Consider the following 24,253-nt stretch of genomic DNA (forward strand, 5'->3'; position numbering starts at 1 on the left):
TGCCCGCCCGCCCCCCGCGCGTCCGCCTCCGCTCCGCCTCCGTCCCGGGCGCGGGCGAGGTGGCCCGGGCGGGGGAGGGCAGGGGGCAGGGCCGCGGCGGAGAGGCCGCGGGGCGGGGAGGAGCGGGGCCCGATAAAAGGCGGCGAGGCAGTCCCACCCCGAGGCAGGCCGGCGGGCAGGCTCGGCTCGTCCCTTCCGTCCGGCCCGCGCCGGCGGCGGGGAGGCGGCGCGCGCGGCCCGCACCCCGCCCATGGAGGCTTTCCCCTGGGCGCCCCGCTCGCCCCGCCGCGGCCGCGCCCCCCCGCCCATGGCGCTTGTGCCCAGCGCCCGCTACGTGAGCACCCAGGGCCCGGCGCACCCGCAGCCCTTCAGCTCGTGGAACGACTATCTGGGACTCGCCACGCTCATCACCAAGGCGGTGGACGGCGAGCGGCGCTTCGGCTGCGCCCGCGGCGGGGACGGCGGCGGAGACGGCTCCCCGCCCTCTTCTTCCTCCTCGTCGTGCTGCTCCCCCCACGCGGGGGCCGGGTCCGGGGCGCTGGGGCCCGCGCTGGGGCCGCCCGACTACGACGAGGACGACGACGACGACAGCGACGACCAGGGGTCGCGGAGCCGCTACCTGGGGGGCGCGCTGGAGCTGCGCGCGCTGGAGCTGTGCGCGGACCCTGCCGAGGCCGGGCTGCTGGAGGAGCGTTTCGCTGAGCTGAGCCCGTTCGCTGGTCGCGCCGCTGCCGTGCTTCTGGGCTGCGCACCCGCGGCCGCCGCGGCCACCGCCGAAGCAGCGCCGCGAGAGGAGCGGGCCCCAGCGTGGGCGGCCGAGCCCAAGCTGCACGCCGCCAACGGGGCGGCCGCCACCCGGCTGCTCAAACCCGAGCTGCAGGTGTGTGTGTTTTGCCGGAACAACAAGGAGGCGGTGGCGCTCTACACCACCCACATCCTGAAGGGACCCGACGGGCGGGTGCTGTGCCCCGTGTTGCGCCGGTACACGTGTCCCCTGTGCGGTGCCAGCGGCGACAACGCGCACACCATCAAGTACTGCCCGCTTTCCAAAGTGCCGCCTCCGCCTGCAGCCCGCCCGCCGCCGCGCAGCGCCCGGGACGGCCTGCCCGGCAAGAAGCTGCGCTAAGGGCCCGGATCCCCATCTGCTGCTGCCCCATGATGCCACCAGGGTAGACGCCCGCCCACTCTCGTGTTTGGTCTGCGCACCATTTCTCCCTCGCTGCCGGGGGAGCGTGGAGCTCGTCTTGGCTTTTCCAGAGGAAGCCAACGGTACTGAGTATTTTCCTGTCGAAGAGCGGTTGAGACTAGACGTTAAAATCTTTGATTGTTTCTAGTTTGTGCACATCCAGACGGTGAAGGCTGGGTACTAACTGAAATGTGGCAACTTAGAGGCGCTGTGGTTTGTTTATACGTCGACCTATTTTAGATGCGCATCAGTATGAAATTGTCTCAATCTAATCTTGGATGTTTAATTTTATGAGTGGAGGCACTTTACTAGGTCTAGAATATTTTTTTAAAAGCCTCTCAACTGAACTTAAAACTGGCGATTTTATGGAGTGTCAGCAAAATGACTATTTTATTGTTTGAAACAAGTAATATTTCTGTTGTCCTTACCCAGTTATAATTCCAGGTGAAGCCCTGCCTGGTAGCAGCATTAAGTGAAGACTTGGTATACTTTACAGTAGTTTGGGTGGGTGTTCCCTCCTTGTGGCTTGTTTTTGTCCTAGCTGGAGATGTATAAAATGTACAATTTGTAGGTAGCAGGTAGAATACAGCTCATGTATGTACCAGATCTTTTTATTACTGAACGAGCAACTACCGTTTTCCCCCTTTAAAAATAGTGCCAAGTTATAATCATATTGTGTATACACTTGAAAATGGTGCTGTTTAAAAAAAATTGTGTATTTATACAGTAACAGTATATGAATTCATTAACCTTGCCTTTAACTCTACTACTTGGCTTTTTCTTTATGCCCCTTCCTATTCCAGTTCTTCAAAAATATGTCGTACTTAAGATCAAAAGGGTGCAGTATTCATTCACTCTGAATTGCTCGATTTCAGGGTCTCTAAATAGTGGAAATCTCATTCCAGCTGTTGCCTCTCACACTAAATGTAAGATGGAATCCTCTGAGCTAATGGAACAACTGGTGTTCAGGAAGGTTCCACTCTGGACTGTGTCAGCTTTAAACCATCATAGAAGTCAAACCAGTATAAGTAACAATTAAAGGAACTGACTGGGGGTAGGTGGGGTAAGACATGGAACACAGCCTCCCCCTATTGTGTTCCCATTCTCATTAGAACAACCATTCTGGAATCCCACCAGTGATTTTCATCCATGAGATTAAATCTCATCTTGGGCAAAGGTGCTTGACTTCTACTTTAACCTACCACACCGTATGTACCATCAGAACAGACACAGAAGGTAAAAATGGAAATTAACATGAAGTCATCTAAAATGTACAAAAATCACTATCTGAAAATAACAGCAACAAATTTAGTCTTTAGAGGTTCCAGGAGAGCTTAGCTAGGTTATTAAAAATTAGGCTGCCTTCATATTTAACTACCTCCCTCCACAGCCTATTTGCTTCATTTGAACACTTCTTTTAAAGTCTAAGAAGCTGCCATGATAGCTATGAGCTTTTTTGGTCAAAGGGTGGGAGAAGGGGGCGGGGGCACACAGGCAAACCATTCATTTCTTGGTCAAGAACTATAACAAGAGCTATACTTGTTAGTATAGCTCCAAATGAGAAAACTTCATATATGAATATACCTAAACTCAAAAGCATGCATTAACTTCTTCTCTTCAGTTTTGCTAGAAAACATATCAATTTAAAAGAGTTTTGCTTTCTGGGTTGTTTTTAGGTCACATGAATTCCTGTCACCTCTTGCCACTGCTTTAATTTTACCTTTTCAAGAGTCACTATTAACAGATGGGTGCATTCTCCAGACTGGAAGGACTAGGCAGATGACTTACCTATCAGCAGCAACACCCCACCCCCCACCAGCCATTTGCCTGTTTTGCAGCTAACTTTACCTTCTAGTATTTTGAATGTCAGTAGTTCTCTAGAACTCTCTTCTGAAAAGGTTTACTAAACAGGCTCTAACACATTTAAAAGCAACTCTCAATCTGAAACATGTTTTAAGCACTTGAAAAGCTTAATTTAAGATAAAAGGAAATCCAATTTTTTGAAGTCTAGAAAGTATACAAAATAGTGACAAAAGTACTTATTTTCAAAAGACTGCATATTTTTGGGAAAAGATGTATGGAGTCCTCAAAAGAGCTTTACCAGCTGTGCAGCCACAGACTACCTTACATTTTAAAATCGTACCACAAATGAACATGTACTATCAAAGAAAAATTTCAGTGTTAGTCCTAGTTTTCTCATCTGTTCTTAGCTACAACATGAACATTCCTTCCATTAATTTGCAGTATATTTTAGTTACACTTACAAAATCTTAAGTCGGTGTCCAGCCAAACCATGTCACACATATAGATGCCAGCCTCCCCCTAGTAGCCACTTTGGACAACCGCTGGGATGTGGAACCTTCTCTGGGCTGCTGACTCCACCCTCAGATCCACCCATACTGACAGTGATGACACCCTGTCTACAAATGCAGAATAAGCACTGAGGGAGGGGGCAAGACTGAGGCCCTGAGCAGGGTCACAAGCAGCACACTCTTCTGCCCTTGCCCTGTGCTCCAATTCCAACACCCAGGTCACAGAGCTTGGGAGGACAGCACATCTGGGAGAGGGTCTGGGGAGGAAGGGTCGTTTGCAGACGAGCCTGGAAACCTAACCGTCAGACAGCCATCTAAACAAATCAGCTCAAATGAATGTCTGTTGGGGCCTGTATGTGACTGCCCAGGTATATCCTGTTCTAGTAAAAGGACAGAGCAGGTTACTGTCCCAAGTTTTCACTTGTTACAAAAGGCCCTCTTTTCACAAGACTTTCACTTATTTGAACGTTTTTTAAAGTGAGTTCTATCATTATTAACATCAAAAACGAAAGGCTGCGTTTGGTAAAGTTTTTTATAAAAAAGCATCAATACTCCCTCTTCTGGCCTCACAGCTGCACCAAGAGTAATTCTCACCTCTACTCAACACCAGAAAGAATCTAAGTGCCTAGAGCCACTATAAATTTGCAATTAACATTCTGTGAAATCAATTATGCTTTTAATTTCACGGGAAAACTCAAGATGTACATCACACACACACCACACAGAGAGGACAACTTTACAGGGAAACACAACTTTACACACACACACACCCCTATACAGACAGGACAACTTTACAGGGAAACTAAGAGGTTCATCCAGTAACAGAGGAAGACACTTTAGTGGAAATATCCTAGCCACATTTGCTTTTTGTTATACTTAGGTTATTTTCTTTGATACTCAACAGTGAGAAAATTAATACCACTGGTAAAACCTCAAGTGAAATAAACTCAACGAATATGCAAGCTAAACATTATATATGAAACACTAACTCTAACCACAAATCAACACTAAAACAAATTATGTAAGTGTTTTATTTATCATTGAAGAAAAAACACAGCAGCAAGTTCTGTGTTGGCTTCAATAAGACCAAATAGTTAATCTTTAACATAGCTACTACACTCCAAAATTGAAGTCAACACAGTCATTACTACAAATTACTTATTGAAAGAATCTATCCTGAAGAGAAAGGAAATTAGGAAAAAGAATTTAAAGAATTTCTCCAAACCACACATTTATAAATATTGTCATATTTAAAATGCTTGAAAGGCATGAATTCTCCATAAATGGAAAAGCAGTTTGCTATTGGCAACAGAAAAAACTCAGCCACAGTTTACCAAATGCTTTAAAATTTAAAAGCTATATCTGTTTTGGATTCACACTCCAGCAGTATTCTCATCATTATAATAATGACCACAAGTTGGTTTATACTCACCTTCTTTCAAGTAAAATCTACCGAAAACTCCACTGTATCCAATGTGTGTAATGTTTACTGCACTCAGAGTAAACCTAAAAACCTTCTGAAGTTAGTAAATAGTAAATACCTCAAAATATCTAGAGGTATGTCTCAATGGTGTGAGAACTGTTTCAGCTCCCTGTTTTAGAGACTTCAGATACATTCTCTATAACAGAACCTTACTTCATTACAAATTAATACCAGATATTTCAAAATCAAAAGAAAAAAGATCAGTTCTATACCAAGATACAGGTGTTACTCAATACCTGAAGAATTCTCATTTTAAATTTATTTTTAGTTTTTCTTTTTTGTAAACAAATGATTGACGAAATAATGCAACACCTTAAATTCAAAAACATGGCGTGGTTTTCCAACCGTCTGTGGATGCGGTGCCTGATCAATCTATTATATAGGATTAATACAAGTTCATGCTTTTTGTGTTATGGTGAGACATTAAAGAATCCAATTTAGATTGGTTGAAGCACAAATATAATAATCCTTGAATGTGATCAAACCTATGTAAAGACATGAGTTTGAATCCATTGTATTGAGACTTAACGTCGTACTGTGGTCCATCCATCTTCATCAGTCTCATTTTTAGTACGACGAAGAGATTCCCTATCTTTCTCAGCTCTCCAGGAGGTCTTCTCTTTCTCACCTTCCCTTTCTCGGTCTCGGTCTCGGTCTCGGTCTCTCGAAAGAGCTGCGGGAGGAACACGACGAGGGGTATCCCGCTCTTCTGCCCGGTCATCTTTCCTGTCATCAGCACGTCTCCAAGAACTTACTTTAATTAAAAGAAAAGGAAAGAAAATAAATGTGTACTGTATTCTATCAGCTCAGACTAAATAGAACTGAAGCAAAAGGAATGCCTCAAATTACTCAGAAATTCAGTACTGAAGATGATAATCTTCACTAAAAAAAAAAAAAGCTAAATATATTTTAATCATTTTGATACAATTTCTGAAAAACCTTTAAAATAGACTTAAAAATACCAACTTGCAAGCAATAAATCACTGGCCTGTTAAGTGTCCTAATTTTTAAAAAATTTAGGATAAGGTGACAAATATCTGGCTGGATAAAAATTTTTTACAAAATTTTTGGCTCCTGTTGAAGACTCAACAGCAAATAAGTGAAATATATTTCATTATACTATAAAAGAAGAAATACCCTCGATGTAAAACCAAATAAATAGTAAAAGCTTTTGAGGCAAAAGTGCCATGGTCATTTTAAACAAAATGAAAGTGAAACTGAAGTTGCTCAGTCCTGTCTGACTTTGCAACCCCCTGGACTGTAGCCTACCAGGCTCCTCAGTCCATGGAATTTCCCGGGCAAGAGTACTGGAGTGAGTTGCCATTTCCTTCTCCAGTAACTTTGTGAAGACCATGAACTTTAAATGGAATAAATGATATGCTTGGCCATCTTATTTTTGGTGTCCACAGAAGTTAAAGAGACAGTAAATCCCCTCATCAACTATGGCTCCCCGGTGTCCAGCGGTCACACAGCACATCTCTACCTTCCTCACGCTCGGATCTGAGAGGCGGTCCTCTTCGGTCCCTGTCGTCTCGTCTGTCCCTTAGATCACGGCGATCATCTCTCTCACGGCGATCATCTCTCTCACGACGCCGGTCATCGCGGTCCCTATCGTCACGACGACTTGCATCCCTCCAGCTCGAAGACTCCTCAGCTGGTCCTCTTCTCCAGCCACCTTCATCCCTGCAAGCCAATTCAAATGACACGTTAAGGTCTGTCGTTAGACACCACGGGTAAATTTAAGTGCATATATAACACCCAGGTCAGCAAGTAACAGGAATAAACTTTAAACATGTGAAGTGAAGTGAAGTGAAGTGAAGTGAAGTCGCTCAGTCGTGTCCGACTCTTTGAGACCCCATGGACTGTAGCCTACCAGGCTCCTCCGTCCCTGGAATTCTCCAAGCAGGAATACTGGAGTGGGTTGCCATTTCCTTCTCCAGATCTTCCCAATCCAGGGATCGAACCTGGGTCTCCAATATCGCAGGCAGACACTTACCATCTGAGCCACCAGAGAAGTCTTAAACTCATGAGTTGACCTCAAACTGATGCTTCAGGCATGAAGTCAAATGAGAACATCTGGCTCCGCATTGTCCAACAGAATAGTCATTACCCATTCCAAACACTCAACAGTCAAACGTGATAGCTGATTACTGTGTGGACATTACAGCTACAGGACACTTTCATCCTTGCAGGAAACTGTACTGAATTGTGCTGATCTAGATTAGGTTAGTACAAAGCCACTTTGACCAGATGAAGCCAGCCAGAACTCTTAAAAAAAAGCAAAGGGGCTTTTAAATAATTTAAAAGCAATAAATGGACCTCAACCACAAGGCAAAAGTAATGGACAGTGAAGAACCTGGACTGGTTCCACCACCATAGAGCCACACAACCTACAGACAGCGCCAGCCTGCCTGTCCCCTCTTGAAGAGAGGAATCTGGTTCAATCAGATGACCTCTAAATTTTTAAAAATCTATGATTCTACTAGATAAATATATGCAAGGGGGGAGCATGTTTTTCAAAAATAGCTGGGAATGCATAGGACATTAAAGGAATTTTAACCGTAAGGCCACAGTCTTAACCAGAGTATCAAACCTTGGCCGTCTGAAGCGGTCATCTCGATCACCATCTCTCTCTCTGTCTCTTTCTCTCTCTCTGTCTCTCTCTCTCTCCGGGTCCCTGTCGTTCTCGTCTCGATCTTGATTATCTCGGTCTCTCTCTTTTTCCCTCTCCCATTCACGGTCTTCTGATGGTCTCGAGTCTCGAGGTGGACCCCAACTCTCTTCTCTGGCTTTTTCTTTCTCTCTCCATCCACCTAGGTTTTTAAAAAACAAAATGAAAACTTCCACTCAGGAAACAGATTGGCAACCACAAATCTTGATGTTAATCCATCACCTCTGTAATGGCTAATTGAGACATTCTAACATAATTTTAAAAAACTAAATGCATTTACCTCATTTCACAGAACCAACTCCTCTATTTTGACTACCTATTATTGTTTTTCTAACATATGACACATAGGAACTTTATGCTCCATATGCAGAGATTTCAGGTATAAAAATCTGTAAACCTGTTCTGACAGTGAAGACAACTCATTTAAGCAGAGAACTTCAAGGGTGAGGGGTAGGATCTAGATCTGAGAGACACAGCCCCAATTATGAGTTCACTTATATCTTTCAACATTTTCAAAACCTAACTAAAAAGACTCTTTCCTTTCACAATCCTGCCCTCTACCATTTACCACCATAAAGTCATGAAATAAGGACAAAGCCTTTGGCCCTGCTCAGTATCTCACTTAGCCGTGCGATGTCCCAATCTAGGGAAAATGTGTGCACACAAGTGCACTGGCACACACACGAAAGGAAACGAAAGGAAGCAGATTATTTTGATGAAAATCTCTTATAGCTGCAAGGCCAACAATTATCATCACTACCATTTATATTCCGGTGGGCTACAGCACTAGTCTAAACCGTCTATTATTAGCTCTTTCAATCCGATCCACAGCTCTGAGATAAGTAGATTATTATACCTGCTAATTTGCTACTTGCTAAAAATCTGTAATTCCAAAATTAGCACTCCAGCACGTTCACAAGCCATGTACAAGGCATGTAGCCAGTGGTGAAATATTTGGGCCACCCGACGGGCCTGTTCTCAGCTGAGCTCAAACATGGCAATGCTGTCTTCTGGCTGCAGCTCTCCTACTTTAAATAAGTAGCCTCTGAATGGCCTATTTAGTGGCACATTTCCACTTTTTTGTGCTTCTTTTTAGTGATTTCAGTTACCCCCAGCATTCTCCCAAAGACAAAAAGGCAATGGACATGACTTAGGGAGAAAATACAGGTGTTAGATAAAACTTCTTCCAGGAATGAATGACTGTGTTGTTGGCCAGGGAGTTCAATGCTAATGAATCAATAATGTACATTAAATAAGGTATCTTTAAACAGAAAGTTAAAACAAGGCTATGTGTTGACTGGCTGGAAAAAACTGACCAGAGGGTTCAGGAAAAAACAGGAACCTAACCTAGTATTTCCCTTAGTAGCAATGGTTCAGTATTCACTGACTTTATAAAAATGTAATTATCATGAATTAATGAGAATCAACTATGCTTTTCTCCCCATGTTACATAAAGCACCGCAAAGGTAAGTTTACCCACAAGTCACAAAGCTTCACAATGGAACGAAGTGAGAAGAAACACGAGTATGCAACAGAAACCACTCAGGCTAAGGGGCAGGCAGGTGCTCAAACTGCTTTTAAAATAAATTACTGAAAAGACATCAGTCATTGAAAAGATACAAGAAGGATCAAAGAGCAGAGTAAAGGAGAACTCCCATCTTACACAATTAGATGGACAGTGATGCCCTTGAAGAGAAACATGTGTGTATGTGTTTTTCCCCCCCGGGGTTGGGGGAGAGGGGGTGGGCAGGGCGGAATTCTGTTTTCATAGGTTGAGTCTGAAGTGTCAGTGACGAGGTGCTACATAAAAGTTGGAAACACAGGTCTGAAGGTATGGGTAAAAGTCATCTGGGCAAGACAGTAATGAAGGCATAGATCTGTACACAATTACTCGAGAATAATAAAAATTATGAAGGGGGAATAGTTCCCTGGTAGTCCAGCGGCTATAAAAATTCCACGCTCCCAATGGAGGCCTGGGTTCGATCCTCGGTCAGGGAACTAGAACTCACATGCCACCAAGATCCTGCTCTCGGCAACTTAGTCCCAGCTGCTGCTGCTAAGTCACTTCAGTCGTGTCCGACTCTGTGCGACCCCATAGACGGCAGCCCACCAGGCTCCCCCGACCCTGGGATTCTCCAGGCAAGAACACTGGAGTGGGTTGCCATTTCCTTCTCCAATGCATGAAAGTGAAAAGTGAAAGTGAAGTCACTCAGTCGTGTCTGACTCTTAGTGACCCCATGGACTGCAGCCTACCAGGCTCCTCCGGCCATGGGATTTTCCAGGCAAGAGTACTGGAGTGGGGTGCCATTGCTTTCTCCCAGCATAGCTGAATAAATGAAACAAAAGTATGAAAGGATGAACAGGCCCAAGACAGAGAAAGGAAATGGGCTCCCCTCATGAACACAATGCCATGGTTGACTAGAGTACAAACAAATGATAAGAATATTTTTCATTACTTCTACAAGGAGTCCAGTCCAGGAAGGATCCTCAAAAACACTGATACTTACGGACAAGCACAGTAAGAAGAACCTCAAAGCCCTGAAATAGCAGGAACACATCTTACTTAACAATCAAAATGTAAGTTGTCCTTTTCAGACCTGTGTTTTTTCTTTGAAATAACCTGCTACTCTCTACAGAATAGTGGGGATTAGCTGGTGTAAAATTTCAGGTAGCATTTGTAAATACATATAAAGCATCCAATTTGGCTTTTCGAATACCACAATTTTACCTGGTTTGACAAATGGTCTCCAGGGACCAGGTCGTGAATCATCACCCCTTCTGGGAATCCGATCGTCATCAACCCGTCTTGAGATCCGATCGTCATCCATGTTTCTCCAAGGCCCCCTGTCATCATCTGCACCGCGCCTGGAAAATCTGTCATCATCTGCACCGCGCCTGGAAAATCTATCATCGTCTGTATTCCGCCAAGGTCCTCGATCATCATCCAAGCCCCGCCTGGGACCCCGGTCATCATCCAGGCCCCGCCTGGGACCCCGGTCATCATCCAGGCCCCGCCTGGGACGATCATCGTCAGCATTCCTCCAGGACGAACGCTCATCGTCTGCACCTCCTCGGCGCGGCCCCCGGTCCTCGTCCAGCCCTCGCCTGGGTCCTCTGTCCTCATCAGCCGTGCGCCAGCTTCCTCTGTCCTCATCCAGCCCTCGTCTAGGTGGTCTGTCGTCATCTGCGTGACGCCAGCTACCCCTGTCTTCATCTCCAATTCGTCTGGGAGGCCTGTCATCGTCTGCACTACGCCAAGAAGGCCGGTCATCGTCCGCCGCTCTGCGAGAGAACCGATCTTCATCAGGACCACGTCGTGGGCCTCTGTCATCATCCATGGCACGTCGGGGAATGCGATCATCATCTGGTCTAAGAGAGGACTCTCTCTCTTCATCATCCCCCAGGCGCCTCGGTCGGTCGTCGTCTCTTCTGTGAGGTCTCTCTTCGTCCCGCCCTTCTCCACGTCTCCACTCCCTACAGAGTAACAAGCCAAACACCTTTAAGAGTATTCTTTCTTAAGAAAGTACATGATCTCTTTGGCAATGATTTTACTTACTTCCAAAGTGTAAATTCACTAATCTTAGTCCTATAAGAGTATGTTCCAATTAAAAAAAAAACACAAAAACACAAAATCCAAAAGTTTATGTCAACAAAATAAACCAGTAAGCAGACAACTGCCTCTTAAAGGTATCTGCACTTTATGAGGAATGCCTTAGCAATTTCTGAATCTATTACTACCAGCTTTCAAAACGACAAGAAAAATACTATGAAACCATTCACTATACTCTAACCTCAATACCATTAGTTTAGGAAATTAAAAATAAAAGAAAAACCTAAAGCACGTATTTTCCAAGATATCTATTCTATGTAATTACAGCAGCACTGAAGTAAACCATGACAAACATTCCAGTAATAGGTATGCATACAATTCTTCACCACTCCCTTTTCCCCACCCCCACAAAATATGCCAAATTAGAAAAACACTAATAAGATACTAACAGGACCTATGATTAGTCTCTTCTCCTTAATTCTACTTACTTCTCTGGAGGGCCTCTTCTCCACTCAGAATCTGTTTCAGGTCCTTTTCTCCAAGTGCCTTCTGTATCTCTCTCTCCCCAACGAGAGTCCTGCAATGAGCAAAGCGAGAGTCACTACATTAGCAACATCGCTGATAGAAATTGAACTGGAACCTCAAAGAGCTAGTTGCTATAACACAAAGAGAAGAAAAAAATAACTGAAACATTAAAGGAGATAAAGAATAGGACTTTGAAAGGCCAGAAGAAGAGAAAAGGAGAAAAAATCTTCCTGAGTTAAGACAATTCAATATGCTCTACGTAAACTGAGTCCTGACTGACGGGGCACACATGCCAGAAAGGGTGAACAGCAAAGACCTAAGCTTAGACAGCTAAACAAAGACTTGGTGAAACACTAGAACTTCTTTTCTCAGAGCTTCCTAGGAACACAGCAGAATATCTACTGAACTAAAAAGATCAAGACTATTGTCAAGAACCCTCTTCCCACTAAGTACTAGGACTGACAGGTCTCTCAACTTCTGAAGGAGGATGATTTTGAATTGGCTAAACCAATGAACCGTTATGCAACTGTGAGAGAAAAACAAAACCTCTTGTGAGGCATACACAAAAATAAAATATAGAATGTACAAAACAAAAAATTTACATGCAAAGGGGAAAAGATACAGTGTAAACGTATTTTAAACTAACTCACCTTGCCAATGCAGTTGTAAAACTGATAAGAGAATTCTAAATAGAAAACATTGTTTAAATGCATTGGAGGCAACACATTTAAGTAAAGCCTTTAAATAGATGTGGCTCAGATGGTAAAGAATCTGCCTGCAATTCAGGAGACCCCCTGGGTTGGGAAGATTCCTCTGGAGAAGGGAATGGCTCCTCACTCCAGTATTCATGCCTGGAGAATTCCATGGACAGAGGAGCCTGGCCAGCTCTCTATAGTCCATGGGGCTGCAGAGTTGGACACAACTGCAGGACGAACACAGGTGCCACTACACGCGACAAACAGGCCTTAAGCCTTTCCATCTTTGGGCTTCTCTGGTGGCTCGGTCAGTAAGAATCCACCTGCAGTTCAGGAGACCTGGGTTCGACCCCTAGGTTGGGAGAGCATGGAGGAGGGCATGGCAACCCTCTCTAGTATTCTTGCCTGGAATCCCCAGGGACAGAGGGGCCTGGCGGGCTGCAATCTGCGGGGTCACTAACAGTCAGATGTGACTAAGCACAGCAGTGCTTGTTTTCTTTGTTTTGCACATTTTGTTTGTTCTAAAGAAAGGGAAGAGTTCTCAAAATCTACAGACTGTAAGTTTAGATTTTGAAAAGAATGGATGGTAAAACAGCAGAGAAAAGCATAAATGCCAAAACAAATGTCAAGATAAAGGTACAAGCACTAGTTAGTTACCACAGTTAGCTACCATGTTAAACGTGAACAGAAAACTAAACACTCTCCAACTGAAAGGGAAGGGGGCGCTAACAAAACAGAAACAGCAACAAAGGATGAACACAGAACTGCAAAAACTGATAAAAACCTTTGAAATCCATAACCATGGGTGGTCTACCTCATCTGCTTCAGAACTAAATTAACAGGATGTAGCAAATCACACACACCCACACACACACACACCCACACACACACACACACACACACACCCCCTCTGTGCCCAATAGGAAAAGAACACTCATAATAATTACCAACAAAATTAACAAAACTAAAATCCATTCATATATTATAAAACAAACTGAAGGCTACATAACTAGGAGCAGACCCTCCAATAAAGGGAAGCATTTGATACAGGTGCGGCACAGATGAAGGTTCAGAGACGTAAACCCTCCAGCAATAAACCCTCCAGCTACTCACCACTAACCTTAAAAAACAGCAGTATTTCATTTAAAGGGCAGCACACATTGCAGGAAAAACAAAGAGCATGCAGGCAGATGTCACAGACGCAATAAAAGCTAACACTAGCTCAGAATAGCTAGAGTAGAAGTGACTAAGAAAACAGTGACTGATGAAGCTAATGAAACAACAGTAAATATAAAACATAATTAAACACACCTTAGCTGCTAAGGTGTGTTTAATTTAGTTGGGCTCCAAGCAATGAGTACGACCCAAAGGAAGGTCTGAAACCGAAAGCGGAGGTAACAATCAAGTATGCTTTATGAAAAACCAAGCAAGCCACAGTATAGATGAAGGTCTGAGGCTGGGGGAAAAGATGACAACCAGGGATAAGACCTGTAAGTAATACAGGCAAAAGAAACCAGCTGAATTAAATAAGGCAGGAGCACAGGGACAGAAGGGAGGGATGGATTTGAAACAATGTGGTTTAAGGAGGTAACAAAGCTACTGCCAGGAGAAGGTATCAGATACCCTCTTTATACAAGATAAAATCAGAAGCACTGGTCGCTTTGGACACGAATGGAAATTAAAAATAAACACTTAGACCAGCATTTGAAGCACCTGGTAATCTTGTTAAAATGCAAATTCTAGTTCAAAAGATTTGGCTATGAGCCTAAGACTGCATTTCTATCAAGGGATGTTGAATACTGGCTGGTTCCACAAATTCATCTTTGAGGACCCTTACATCATAGCAACTCCTTTCAAGGAACCGAACAGTTCCTCTTCCATATGACTGTGTTACTTTTCATCAAATACTTAATTTCATGGGATTAGTTCTTCCTGACAAGTACTCTAAAGCCTATAAAATCCCAGCTTGCTAAGACAAGTCTAATCCCCTCCCCATCCTCCTTAGGAACCCTCCGTCTTTGGAAAGATAAAGCAGTATCAAATCTGAACGATGTGATTCAAAACACCATGCCCAGACACTGACACACGCAGACAGCTCTGATATGCAGAGACCTGGCTGATCCCTGGTGGCTCGGATGGTAAAAGCGTCTGCCTGCAATGAGGGAAACCTGGGATTCCTGGGTCGGGAAGACCCCCTGGAGAAGGAACTGGCAATCCACTCCAGCACTCTTGCCTGGAAAATCCCATGGATGGAGGAGCCTGATAGGCTACAGTCCATGGGGTCGCAGAGTCGGACACGACTGAGCGACCTCACTTCACTTTCACATAGCACTGACACCCGTACTTACCTTTCTAGAAAGTGAGTCATCACCAAGTCTCCTCTCCTCCTCTCTACGACGCTCCCTTTCTTCAATTTCCAACTCCCTCTGACGTTTTTTCCTTTCAACTTCTTCTAGCTTCTTGACCCGCTCCTGGTATTCCCGTAGCTCCTCCTCACGCTTCGCGCGCTCAGCCCGCTCTCGCTCTTCTCGCTCTGCATGACACATCAGGTTATAAAGTGTGCCTCCCACCCACACGTTTCCATCGGTGCTATACTATAGGTCTACTTTTCTGGTATTAGAGGCAGCATAGTGTAGAAAAAAATTCTTTTTAAAAAGTTTAAAATAGTTTACAATCAGCTAAACTTGAATATCAGAAAATATTCAAGAAAACAAGTCTTATCCCACTCAACACAATGAAAGATATTAGAATCCCACCCCAACAACTAAGCATCTGTGATGCCACAAAAAGCATCATTTGAGAAACTTCACGTGGCACGTTTTGCTCAATAAATGTTAATACTATACAGACTACAATGATAATACGAGGGCAAAGTTTGTGAAAGAACACCAACATCATTGAAATAGGCTGGCAGAGGACATTAACACCCTCACAGGTAACACACTGCAGAGAACTAAGTCAGGTTGTCAGAACCTGAGGACTAGTTAGCTAATCGCCTTGGTTCCACATTCCTGTTTCCTAAGTAAGGCTGTACAGAGGAGACCTATTATCAGCCTTGCTGTATAGCCCCAGTCTCAGTCCAACTAGTTACCTTTTAGCATCTTTTCTTCTGCCCTCCTCTGCTCTTCCTCTTCTTTTTCTCTATAGTAGGTTATCCTTCGTTCTTCTTTACGCTGCCTTTTACGTTCTTCCAAGCGATTATGCCGTTCTTCTGCTAACCGCTCTTCAAACTGTTTAAGTTTTTCCTGTAATTGAATGATCACCAAAAGAAAGGAATCAAACTATCAAGGGCTACAAAATGGCAGTAAGTTACAAAAGCATGGTTAAGTCTGGTGGACCCATAAAAGGCAACCTACAAACCTAAAAATCAAATTTCCACATAACAAGTTTTTGTGTCAAATGGTTAAAACTTTGAATTGACAGTATTATCTATACACAGTGGATCTATTTATACAAAATAAATAAACTGATTAAATCAGAGTCTAAGAGCCGGATTTTCGATCTAGTTTTTTCTCTTTCTGAATCAAAGAACAAAAATTTATATCAAAAGCAAGTTTAATGCAGTCTATTTTCACCTTCAGAAAAAATCCGTTTATAGTGATGGCTACTTAAGTCCAGGAAATAATTTCAAGACATCTCTATTAAAATATTATTTGAATGATGATTATGTTAGCTCAAGACAGAGAATGTACCACCACACTGAAGAACCCTTAAGGCAAAGCTCATGAATAAAGGTTTCCCTGAAACCAAGAAGTTCACCTCATAAACAGACTGTCGTGCTGCCTTGAGCCGCATTACAAATAAATCTCTGTCCTCAAGCATTCGTGACATCCGGTTCTTATGTTCTAGAGCCTTTTCCCGTTCCAGCTGCATCGTAGTAATCTGCAAACACATGATACAAAGTTAAATTTCAAAGTGCTCATTATCTGATGATTAATTTATCCCAAATTTCTGACAGATATGCTTGAAGAAGTATAAGCATCTCCTCTGCCCCCTCCATTCTGCCACACCAACAGCTCCCTAGGATGACAATGAGGAACAGAAGATGAATAAAAAAAGACCTGGGGCATCTGTAAGAAACAGCTTTAACCTGACGGTACCATAGCACCACTACCTCAATGGACACTGAGTCTGAGCAAACTCCTGGAGATAATCAAGGACAGAGAAGCCCGGAGGGCTGCAGTTCATGGGGTCACAAAGAGCTGGACAGGACGTAGAGACCGAACAAGGACAACCACAAAACTTATGGAGGAAAAACTAAAACGCGTGTGACAAAGCAACAGACCCTCACGGCTTCATTACTGTATTTTCTTCTTCAAAAGCAACTGGAGGGACTTCTCTGGCCCCTCCAGGGAGTATGGGTTTGATCCCTGATCAGTAAACTAAAATCCCAAATGCCATGAGGCACAAGCCAAAAAAAAATTTTTTAATTTTGTTTCAATAAACTAACCTAAAAAAAGCAGCAAATCCTCTCAAGCTTTCTCTAATTTCATGTTAAAAGAATTATCACACAAATTGCGACTTCTAAGAAAACTGGAAAAGATGGTTAACACTAGGCCCAGAATGACAACAATCCAATGAAACCAAGAAGAGGCAGCCACCACAGATATATGTTGTCTCCTGCCTATGGTTTCTTTTTTAACCAAAATGAGGTCACTCGTTTTTACTACAAATCTGGCCACTATAAGCATTTGCGAATGTTGCTTTTGTACTGTTTAAGTACACATAAACAAATAAAACTACTGAAGGAGCTGTTTAGTCTCACACACACAGCCTATATGATTCCGTCTGTAAGAAATACCCACAGACAAGTCTAGAGACGGAAAGGAGTTAGGTGGCTGCTGAAGGAGTGCAGAGAAAATGGAGTGACTGCTAATGGGTATGGAGTTTCCTCTGGGGTATGTTCTAAAATCAGATTGTTGCTCAATTCCATATACTAAAAACATCAATTGCACACTTTAATTTCGTGAATTATATCTCCATAAAGCAGTTTTCAAAAAAAAAAAATAAAGTTCATCTATCCTTTGTACTTTACAAGTTTCATTATTTAATCTCTATTTTGTAGATGTCTACCAACCTGTTTGTATACAGCCATTAAAATACAATTTCTGGCAAAATAATACAAAAATCAATTTGAAACCCTTTTCCCATTACTGGCTTTATTATAGTTTGCTTACAGTCTAAAAATATTACAATTAAATTAAAGCCTTACTCTTTCTTCTTCTTGTTGTTCCCACAGATCCATGTCTTTAATTCTCTGTTCTTCGTAAGCACTCTTTATCAAGGGGATTTCTTCCAAACGCTTAGCTCTTTCAAAGTAGTCAATCTGAGTATCATGAAAACAAATGTTGTTAGAAAAATTCCTTTAACTTGGCACGTTTAAGTTCATCAGTTCTTTCATTTACCTTCTTTTCTTGATTCTTTAGGCGTTCCTGAAGTTCCTTCTTTTCTTTCTCCAGTTGTTCAACCTGTTTAGCCATGATGAAATCAGGATCCAATTCTTCAAGGTCCTGAAAATAAAGAGTATAAAAGTGCATACCAGTCAATATGGAGCACCACTCCTTCCTAGAAATGGATCCTAAATTACTTTACTTCAAAAGGGCATATGCTTACAATGGGTAAATTCAGGCAACAAAAATGTTTTAAAACAGGCTTATTTGTGAGGAAAAACAAAGTAATCATAACATCTACTTCTTATTCCTGTATTCTACTGTATCCAAACTCCATTTCAACAGTGACTAAAAACTGTGGAGTCAACAAACAAATGCTTATTTCATAGACTAATGAACTATTAATAGCTGTATCAAACTGAACAAAATAACCAAAAACCCAAAGTAAACCAATAAATGGTAAAGAATTGTGCTTCTAAGAGACCTGAATAAAACTGGAATTTTAATGCATTAATATGCCACATACTTCAATGTCAATATCTTTGAATGCTTTGGCACCCAGTTCTGTCTTCTTGATTTGCTCCAAACGCTCACGAACAGTTTTCTTCTTGATTTGTTCATGTTCCTGTAAGATCCGCTCCTTCTCTCTCTCCTTTGCCTCCTGTCTCAGCCTCTCTTCCTCAGCCTTCCGCACTTTCTGGAGTTCAGCTTCCCGCTGCTCCAGTTCTTCTTTCTCACGCTGAATATTCAGACTCTCAAGCCGCTCTTTTCTTTCCTCAATTGTCTGACGGCGAGCCAAGATACGCTGGTGCTCTTTCCGTGAATTTTTAAGGTATGCGGTAACAGCCAACTGATGCTGTTCTTCTTTCTCTTGCTTCAAGAACAAATGCATTAAAAATATCTTTAAGTGACATACCACAGTATCCGAGACCAAAAATATTGCTACATACTCCTAATGTATTATCCTAACATGTACTTGCATTTGAAAAGAGAAGATGACATTATTCAACTGCTGGTTTCTAGCACCAAATACTATGATGCTACAACTATTCAAAGTCTTTAACAGCAATGACATAGCTGAAGAACCTTTATCTGCTAGGCCAATTTTTATCTGAACCATGCATACTATAAAGTGTTCAAGCCAAGGAGAAAATACAGAGTTCACAAACAACTTAAACAGAAGGCAAAGGCATGATCACAGTACTCGCTATGTGGAGGGTCATCACCTGTGGTTTATCACTCATCACAGTACTCCTATGATCACCTTAACCTGTTACTCTAACCCACAGAAGGCAGCTCAACGATCTGTGTTATCTGACAAAGATATTTAATAAAATATCAAAAGTATCAAACACAACTAAGAGAAAATATATAATAAATCCCTTCTCTGAGACATCATTTCAAACCTTTTTTTGAAAGACCTAAAGGGCCCCTCATAATTCCGTCATCCATTTCTCCCATAGATGCGTACCAGGATATGAGCTGGCTTAATGACTTCAAGTGCTTTCGCAAGTACTGAGGACATAGCGGTCAGCTGATTTCTTATCTGTTCTGAAGGCATGCTTTGCAGATGAGGACCAATTGGAGCATCTTCTCGAGTAGCGTAATTCAAATCAGATCCAAAACTAAGGGTCCGAGAAGTGTGGTCAATACGAACCTATGAAAATTGAAGAGTATTATCAATAGTTAAATCTACACGCAAATATATAAAGTCTTTACACAAATTAGTACCTTTGATTAAAATTTCAACTGAATTTAAGAAAAAAAATCAACTGAAGAATGTCAAATATCAAAGCTAGAAGTCTCAATTCATTAAAGCTTTAAAGCAGTGCCAAAAGCAGAGAAGCAACGAGTGTGTGTTTTAGTCCTCTTAGGCCTTCCACCGCCTCAGTGTCCCCTGGTAGCACCTACCTGCAGGTCGCAGTGCCTAGCTGCATCTACTATGGCCCGTTCCAGTTGGAAAGCATCAACAAAAGGAACCAGAGAAGTCAAACGAGAAAACTCAATGCTCTGATAAATTTGTGCCACCTGCATAAGAAACACAATGTTAGTAATAATAGCTATCATTTATTCAGCAATTGTTACGTGGAGTCTCATGGAACAGTAGAAAGCTTAGAAAGTTAGCCTATTTTTCAAAGAAAAGAAACTGAAGCTCAGAGTATGTAAACATGCACTGCTGGAGCTAGAATTAAAATCCAAGGCTAATGAAAAGATTACGCCATATTTCAAACCATCACATAATCCTTTCAAATCCTAGTTCCATAAAAACAAACCAAAAAAACCCCTAAATGGTCACATATTTGTAGATAGAGACTTGCTACTTACCTAATTCATCTGAACATTTAATAAAACTGTCTGAAGGAGACGGGCAGTATTACTATTTAGTTATACTGCTAATTAACCTTCAATTATTTGTATAGCACAGAAGAAATAACACTGCTCACACATAGAGAAAGCAGGTCAATGACATGTGCACAAACATGGAAGTTAACATATAGTAAACGTTCTCCACCATCAATGAAACAAATGGAAGACACAACAGGATCATTTAAGTCATACTGTAAACCATAATATTCAAACTCAAGTACAAAGCTGACCTGCAACAGTTAAAAGGCTGACAATACTGGGACTTCCCTAGCAGTCAAGTGGTTAAGAATCCACACGTCCAATCCAAGGGATACGGGATCCATCCCTGGGTGGGAAACTGAGATCCCACATACCACAGGGTTGCCAAAAAAACTAACAGACTGACAATACTAGCGTTAGCAGGAAAAAAAAGCTTTCTTAACTACTGCTGGGAAGGTCCATGAATTCAATCTCTGAGGATCTGTTAAAAGTTTTAAATGTGTAGACTATGACTAACTCTACTTAGCTACAAAAGTTACAGAAATATGCAAATACACTTGTAAAGAAAATGTTCAGTATTTCAACTTTTTATTAAGGCCAAAAAAACTAAAAAATTTCCACCAATAGTCTAAATAAATAAACCATGGTACTTTGAGACAATGAAAAACTACATAGGTATCGAAAGGAATAAGAAAGATGTACATGGCTAACAAGGAAAAATGTACGAAGACAATGGCTAACAAAAGAGACAAAAGCAGCTATGAGTTATGTAAAATAACTATTTTTTAAATCAAACACATAAAATAATTTTGGTGAAAGTTAGAATTTGAGGAAGCTTTTTTCTGGGCTATTTCCAAATTTTTTAGTTTTGTGATCAGAACAATCACTGGAACATTCCCAGCTGTTCCATGAAACATCCGTTTTTCCATCTTTACCTGCTGGAGAAGCCGGAGTATGGTGTTGTTCTGCAGTTGTGGAACATACTGTTGTAACTCTGGTTCCTTTTCAGGTTGCTCCCTAACCCAATTGAGAACCTATAAAATTCATTAAAAGAGTTACATTTTCTCTACAATAAATACTAAACCACTTGTGATACTTTTTCATTTTCTTCACAGACAAAATCACCACACTATGCAAAGAAATACAAAATGTAACAGGAAGCTATTGACTCTTGTATGAAGGTGACTGACAGCAATGGCTAAATTAAGTCATGCTGCTAATTTACCTCCAAAGGTTTATTTAGCACATCAGAAATATCTTTTCTCTTGACATAAAGAAAAAAGACAATGAAATGTGCACCGAATTCGAACACACAGGATAACACTTCTCTATTAACAAATACGGGACTAACTGGGAGGTTCTGACTGACAAGCACACACTGCCGGGTAGAAAACAGCCAGTGGGAAGCCGCAGCACACAGAGCTCAGCAGGGGCTCTGCGATGACCAGGGTGGAAGGGAAGTCCAAGACAGAGGAAGACAGATGCATGCATATGGCCGATCTACTTCACTGTACATCAGAAAAACGAACGCAATGTAAAGTGATTATATTCCAATAAAAAAGAAAATAATACAACATAAAACTGTAACAGGGATAGCTACATGATAATATAACCAAAGCTTACCTTTGTGACTCTCTCACAGAGTTTTAGTGGGTTAAATTCGACTTCCAGCCAATTGTAAAGGTCTTTTACTTCTGGGACAACATATTGTAGCACATTGAATCTGACCTACAGTGAGCAAAACAAAAGGATTAACTGCTGAAGGTATTTTGTAACTGGGATTCTGAATTGATTATAAATTAAATAAAAATATCACACTGGAGATCTGAGAAATGACTGGTATTTATCTAGCCTCAACCACCTGTACCAAAGAGAAATCCAGGACCACTATGTTGAGTCTCTTGCCCCAAATTATGCAACTCTCTACAGTGAAACCCAACAGGAATTTACAAAGGAAATAAAAACTCATCGACACAATCAAAATATTTACAAAGACAATTCATGCAGCCAATACAAATAAGTTTATTATCAATAAAAAGTAAATACCAGTTTACAAATAGCTGTATCAGAGAAAAGTTATTACAGAAACACTGCTTGGAAAGCCACAAACTCAAAAAAAAAAAAAGAGAGAGAACTCAGGACAAAACAGGCCCTGATTCACATAATATACAGAAACAGTCAAAGAAATAACAACTATATTCAATACATGAATATATCTCACCAATGAGGAGAAGAATTTCACATATTTATGTGAGATTTAAATTTCATATAAAATACACAAACAGGCAAAATTAATCTGTGGTGTCATAAATCAGGACTGCGGCTACTCTTGGAGGAAATAGGAAAAAGTGGTGAATGGAAAAATCTTTTTGAGAATTTACACAATTATACTTAGGACATGTACTTTTAAAATGTATGTTACAATTTAGTCATATTTTAAGTTGATATGTGAATAGAGCTTCCTTGCACAATACAGACGCAGCTTGTCTAACCTGCCCTCAGGTCATGGGACATCAGTCATACACCTGCCATGAAATGATAGAGACCTCAGGTCATGGGACATCAGTCATACACCCATCATGAAATGACAGAGACCTCAGGTCATGGGACATCAGTCACATACCTGCCATGAAATGACAGAGACTCATCAACACAAATGGCCACCTACTCTATGGCCATTAGCAAAAGAAATCTATCAACAACAAATCCTGGACAAAGTATGGACAAAGGGCACCCTCTTACACTGCTGATGGGAACAGAAACTGGGGCAGCCACTAACGAACACAGTATGGCGGGTCCTCAGAAAACTAAGATTAGAATTATCACATGATCCAGCAATCCTACTCCTGGGCACAGACCCAGAAAAAGTAATTCAAAAAAGATACATGCACCCCTACTACTGTGAATAGCAGCACTATTCTCAACAGCCAGCGCATGGAGACAACCTAAATGTTCATCAACAGATGAGCTGATAAAGCACACACACACACAGTGGAAAAGCATGGAGTAACATCATTGCTGGAGCACAAACACAACTAGCCATGATCGTACCAAGTGAAGTCAGAAAGAGAAAGAAGTGCCATACGATCACTTTCATGTGAAATCTAAACTATGAGACAGAAACAGACCCACAGACATAGAGAACAGACTTGTGCTTGCAGGGGGATGGAGTGGGATATTGGGGTTTAGTGACGCAAACTGTTACACACAGAATAAACAAGATTTCCTACTGAACAGCACAACTATATTCAGTATCCCAAGATAAGCCATAATGGAAGAGGATATAAAAAAGAATGTATATACAATTAAATCACTTTGCTGTACAGCAAAAATGAACACATTATGAATCAACTGTACTTGTATTTTAAAGAAATGAATATTCTGGATTTTCCATTGAGCACCACCTCCAATAAGGAATGTACTGAGACAGGCTATCCATCTACTGAAATAAACTTGCTTCCCAAGCTTAATAATCTCTTATGAACTTGATTAACTTGAGTCTGTTCCTGAGATACTAGAATCATTCTCTAGGTGATTATGAATTTAGCTACATAAACATAATACTCAGGTCTCAACCTTGTACATATAGTGAACTCAAGATTTAGACAATGCCTCCTGACATCTAGTTAAGCCATTCATCTGGCACCAACTAGAAGCCTTCTTATAGGAATTTATTTATGGGTCCAATGAGGACCCAAATGTGAATGTCCTGCCTACTGACCCTGACCTCACCAACAGACTCCTACATCAGTATCATAACTGATCAACTTTAACATCAAGATATGCTACATGAGCTCAAGAGATATGGATAATACTTCCATCAGGCACGCTTTTCAGTATTAAAAAAATTTTTTTTCTAGTACTTATTTGCTAGTTAAGACCTCTTCCTAAATACGATGCTCTTATTTAATTACGTTTAATCCTAATTCAGGAGACGGCAATGGCAACCCACTCCAGTACTCTTGCCTGGAAAATCCCATGGACAGAGGAGCCTGGTGGGCTGCAGTCCATGGGGTCGCTAAGAGTCAGACACGACTGAGTGACTTCACTTTCACACACTGGAGAAGGAAATGGCAACCCACTCCACTGTTCTTG

General features: G+C 41.9%; 2 protein-coding genes and 2 non-coding genes across 5 annotated transcripts in view; 1 reads left to right on the forward strand and 3 right to left on the reverse strand.

The window, feature by feature from the left end:
- The first annotated feature begins 160 nt into the window (after positions 1–160).
- On the forward strand, positions 161–1,952 carry NANOS1 (nanos C2HC-type zinc finger 1). Its single transcript, XM_004020346.5, has one exon. It carries the CDS (start codon positions 251–253, stop codon positions 1,124–1,126), a length of 876 nt encoding a protein of 291 aa, XP_004020395.4. The 5' UTR covers positions 161–250; the 3' UTR covers positions 1,127–1,952.
- Positions 1,953–4,511: 2,559 nt separating this feature from the next.
- EIF3A (eukaryotic translation initiation factor 3 subunit A) overlaps positions 4,512–24,253 on the reverse strand; it is a 32,224-nt gene continuing 12,482 nt past the window's right edge. Inside the window, exons 8-23 of one of the 2 annotated variants that reach the window (XM_060404741.1) lie at positions 21,782–21,886; positions 21,094–21,192; positions 19,724–19,840; positions 19,284–19,469; positions 18,339–18,686; positions 17,828–17,932; positions 17,635–17,748; positions 16,182–16,304; positions 15,514–15,667; positions 14,771–14,955; positions 11,691–11,779; positions 10,631–11,126; positions 10,381–10,600; positions 7,575–7,794; positions 6,465–6,664; positions 4,512–5,735 (exon numbers count right to left, since the gene is read on the reverse strand). In XM_060404741.1, coding sequence (XP_060260724.1) covers positions 5,506–5,735; positions 6,465–6,664; positions 7,575–7,794; positions 10,381–10,600; positions 10,631–11,126; positions 11,691–11,779; positions 14,771–14,955; positions 15,514–15,667; positions 16,182–16,304; positions 17,635–17,748; positions 17,828–17,932; positions 18,339–18,686; positions 19,284–19,469; positions 19,724–19,840; positions 21,094–21,192; positions 21,782–21,886 — 2,991 coding nt within the window. In that variant the 3' untranslated portion in view covers positions 4,512–5,505. Of the gene's footprint in view, positions 5,736–6,464; positions 6,665–7,574; positions 7,795–10,380; positions 11,127–11,690; positions 11,780–14,770; positions 14,956–15,513; positions 15,668–16,181; positions 16,305–17,634; positions 17,749–17,827; positions 17,933–18,338; positions 18,687–19,283; positions 19,470–19,723; positions 19,841–21,093; positions 21,193–21,781; positions 21,887–24,253 lie in introns of both variants that reach the window. The other variant, XM_027960482.3, reaches the window with a different exon arrangement.
- LOC114110364 (small nucleolar RNA SNORA19) lies at positions 20,162–20,288 on the reverse strand. The gene has a single exon (XR_003586640.1). It is a non-coding gene; the product is annotated as a small nucleolar RNA SNORA19 (small nucleolar RNA).
- On the reverse strand, positions 21,328–21,457 carry LOC114110365 (small nucleolar RNA SNORA19). The gene has a single exon (XR_003586641.1). It is a non-coding gene; the product is annotated as a small nucleolar RNA SNORA19 (small nucleolar RNA).

Source organism: Ovis aries, chromosome 22, assembly GCF_016772045.2.
Source record: "Ovis aries strain OAR_USU_Benz2616 breed Rambouillet chromosome 22, ARS-UI_Ramb_v3.0, whole genome shotgun sequence".
Classification (NCBI taxonomy): Eukaryota; Metazoa; Chordata; class Mammalia; order Artiodactyla; family Bovidae; genus Ovis; species Ovis aries.

Excerpts from the sequence above, each read along its gene's own strand:
- NANOS1 (XM_004020346.5), top strand. The coding sequence starts at position 251 with ATGGAGGCTTTCCCCTGGGCGCCCCGCTCGCCCCGCCGCGGCCGCGCC.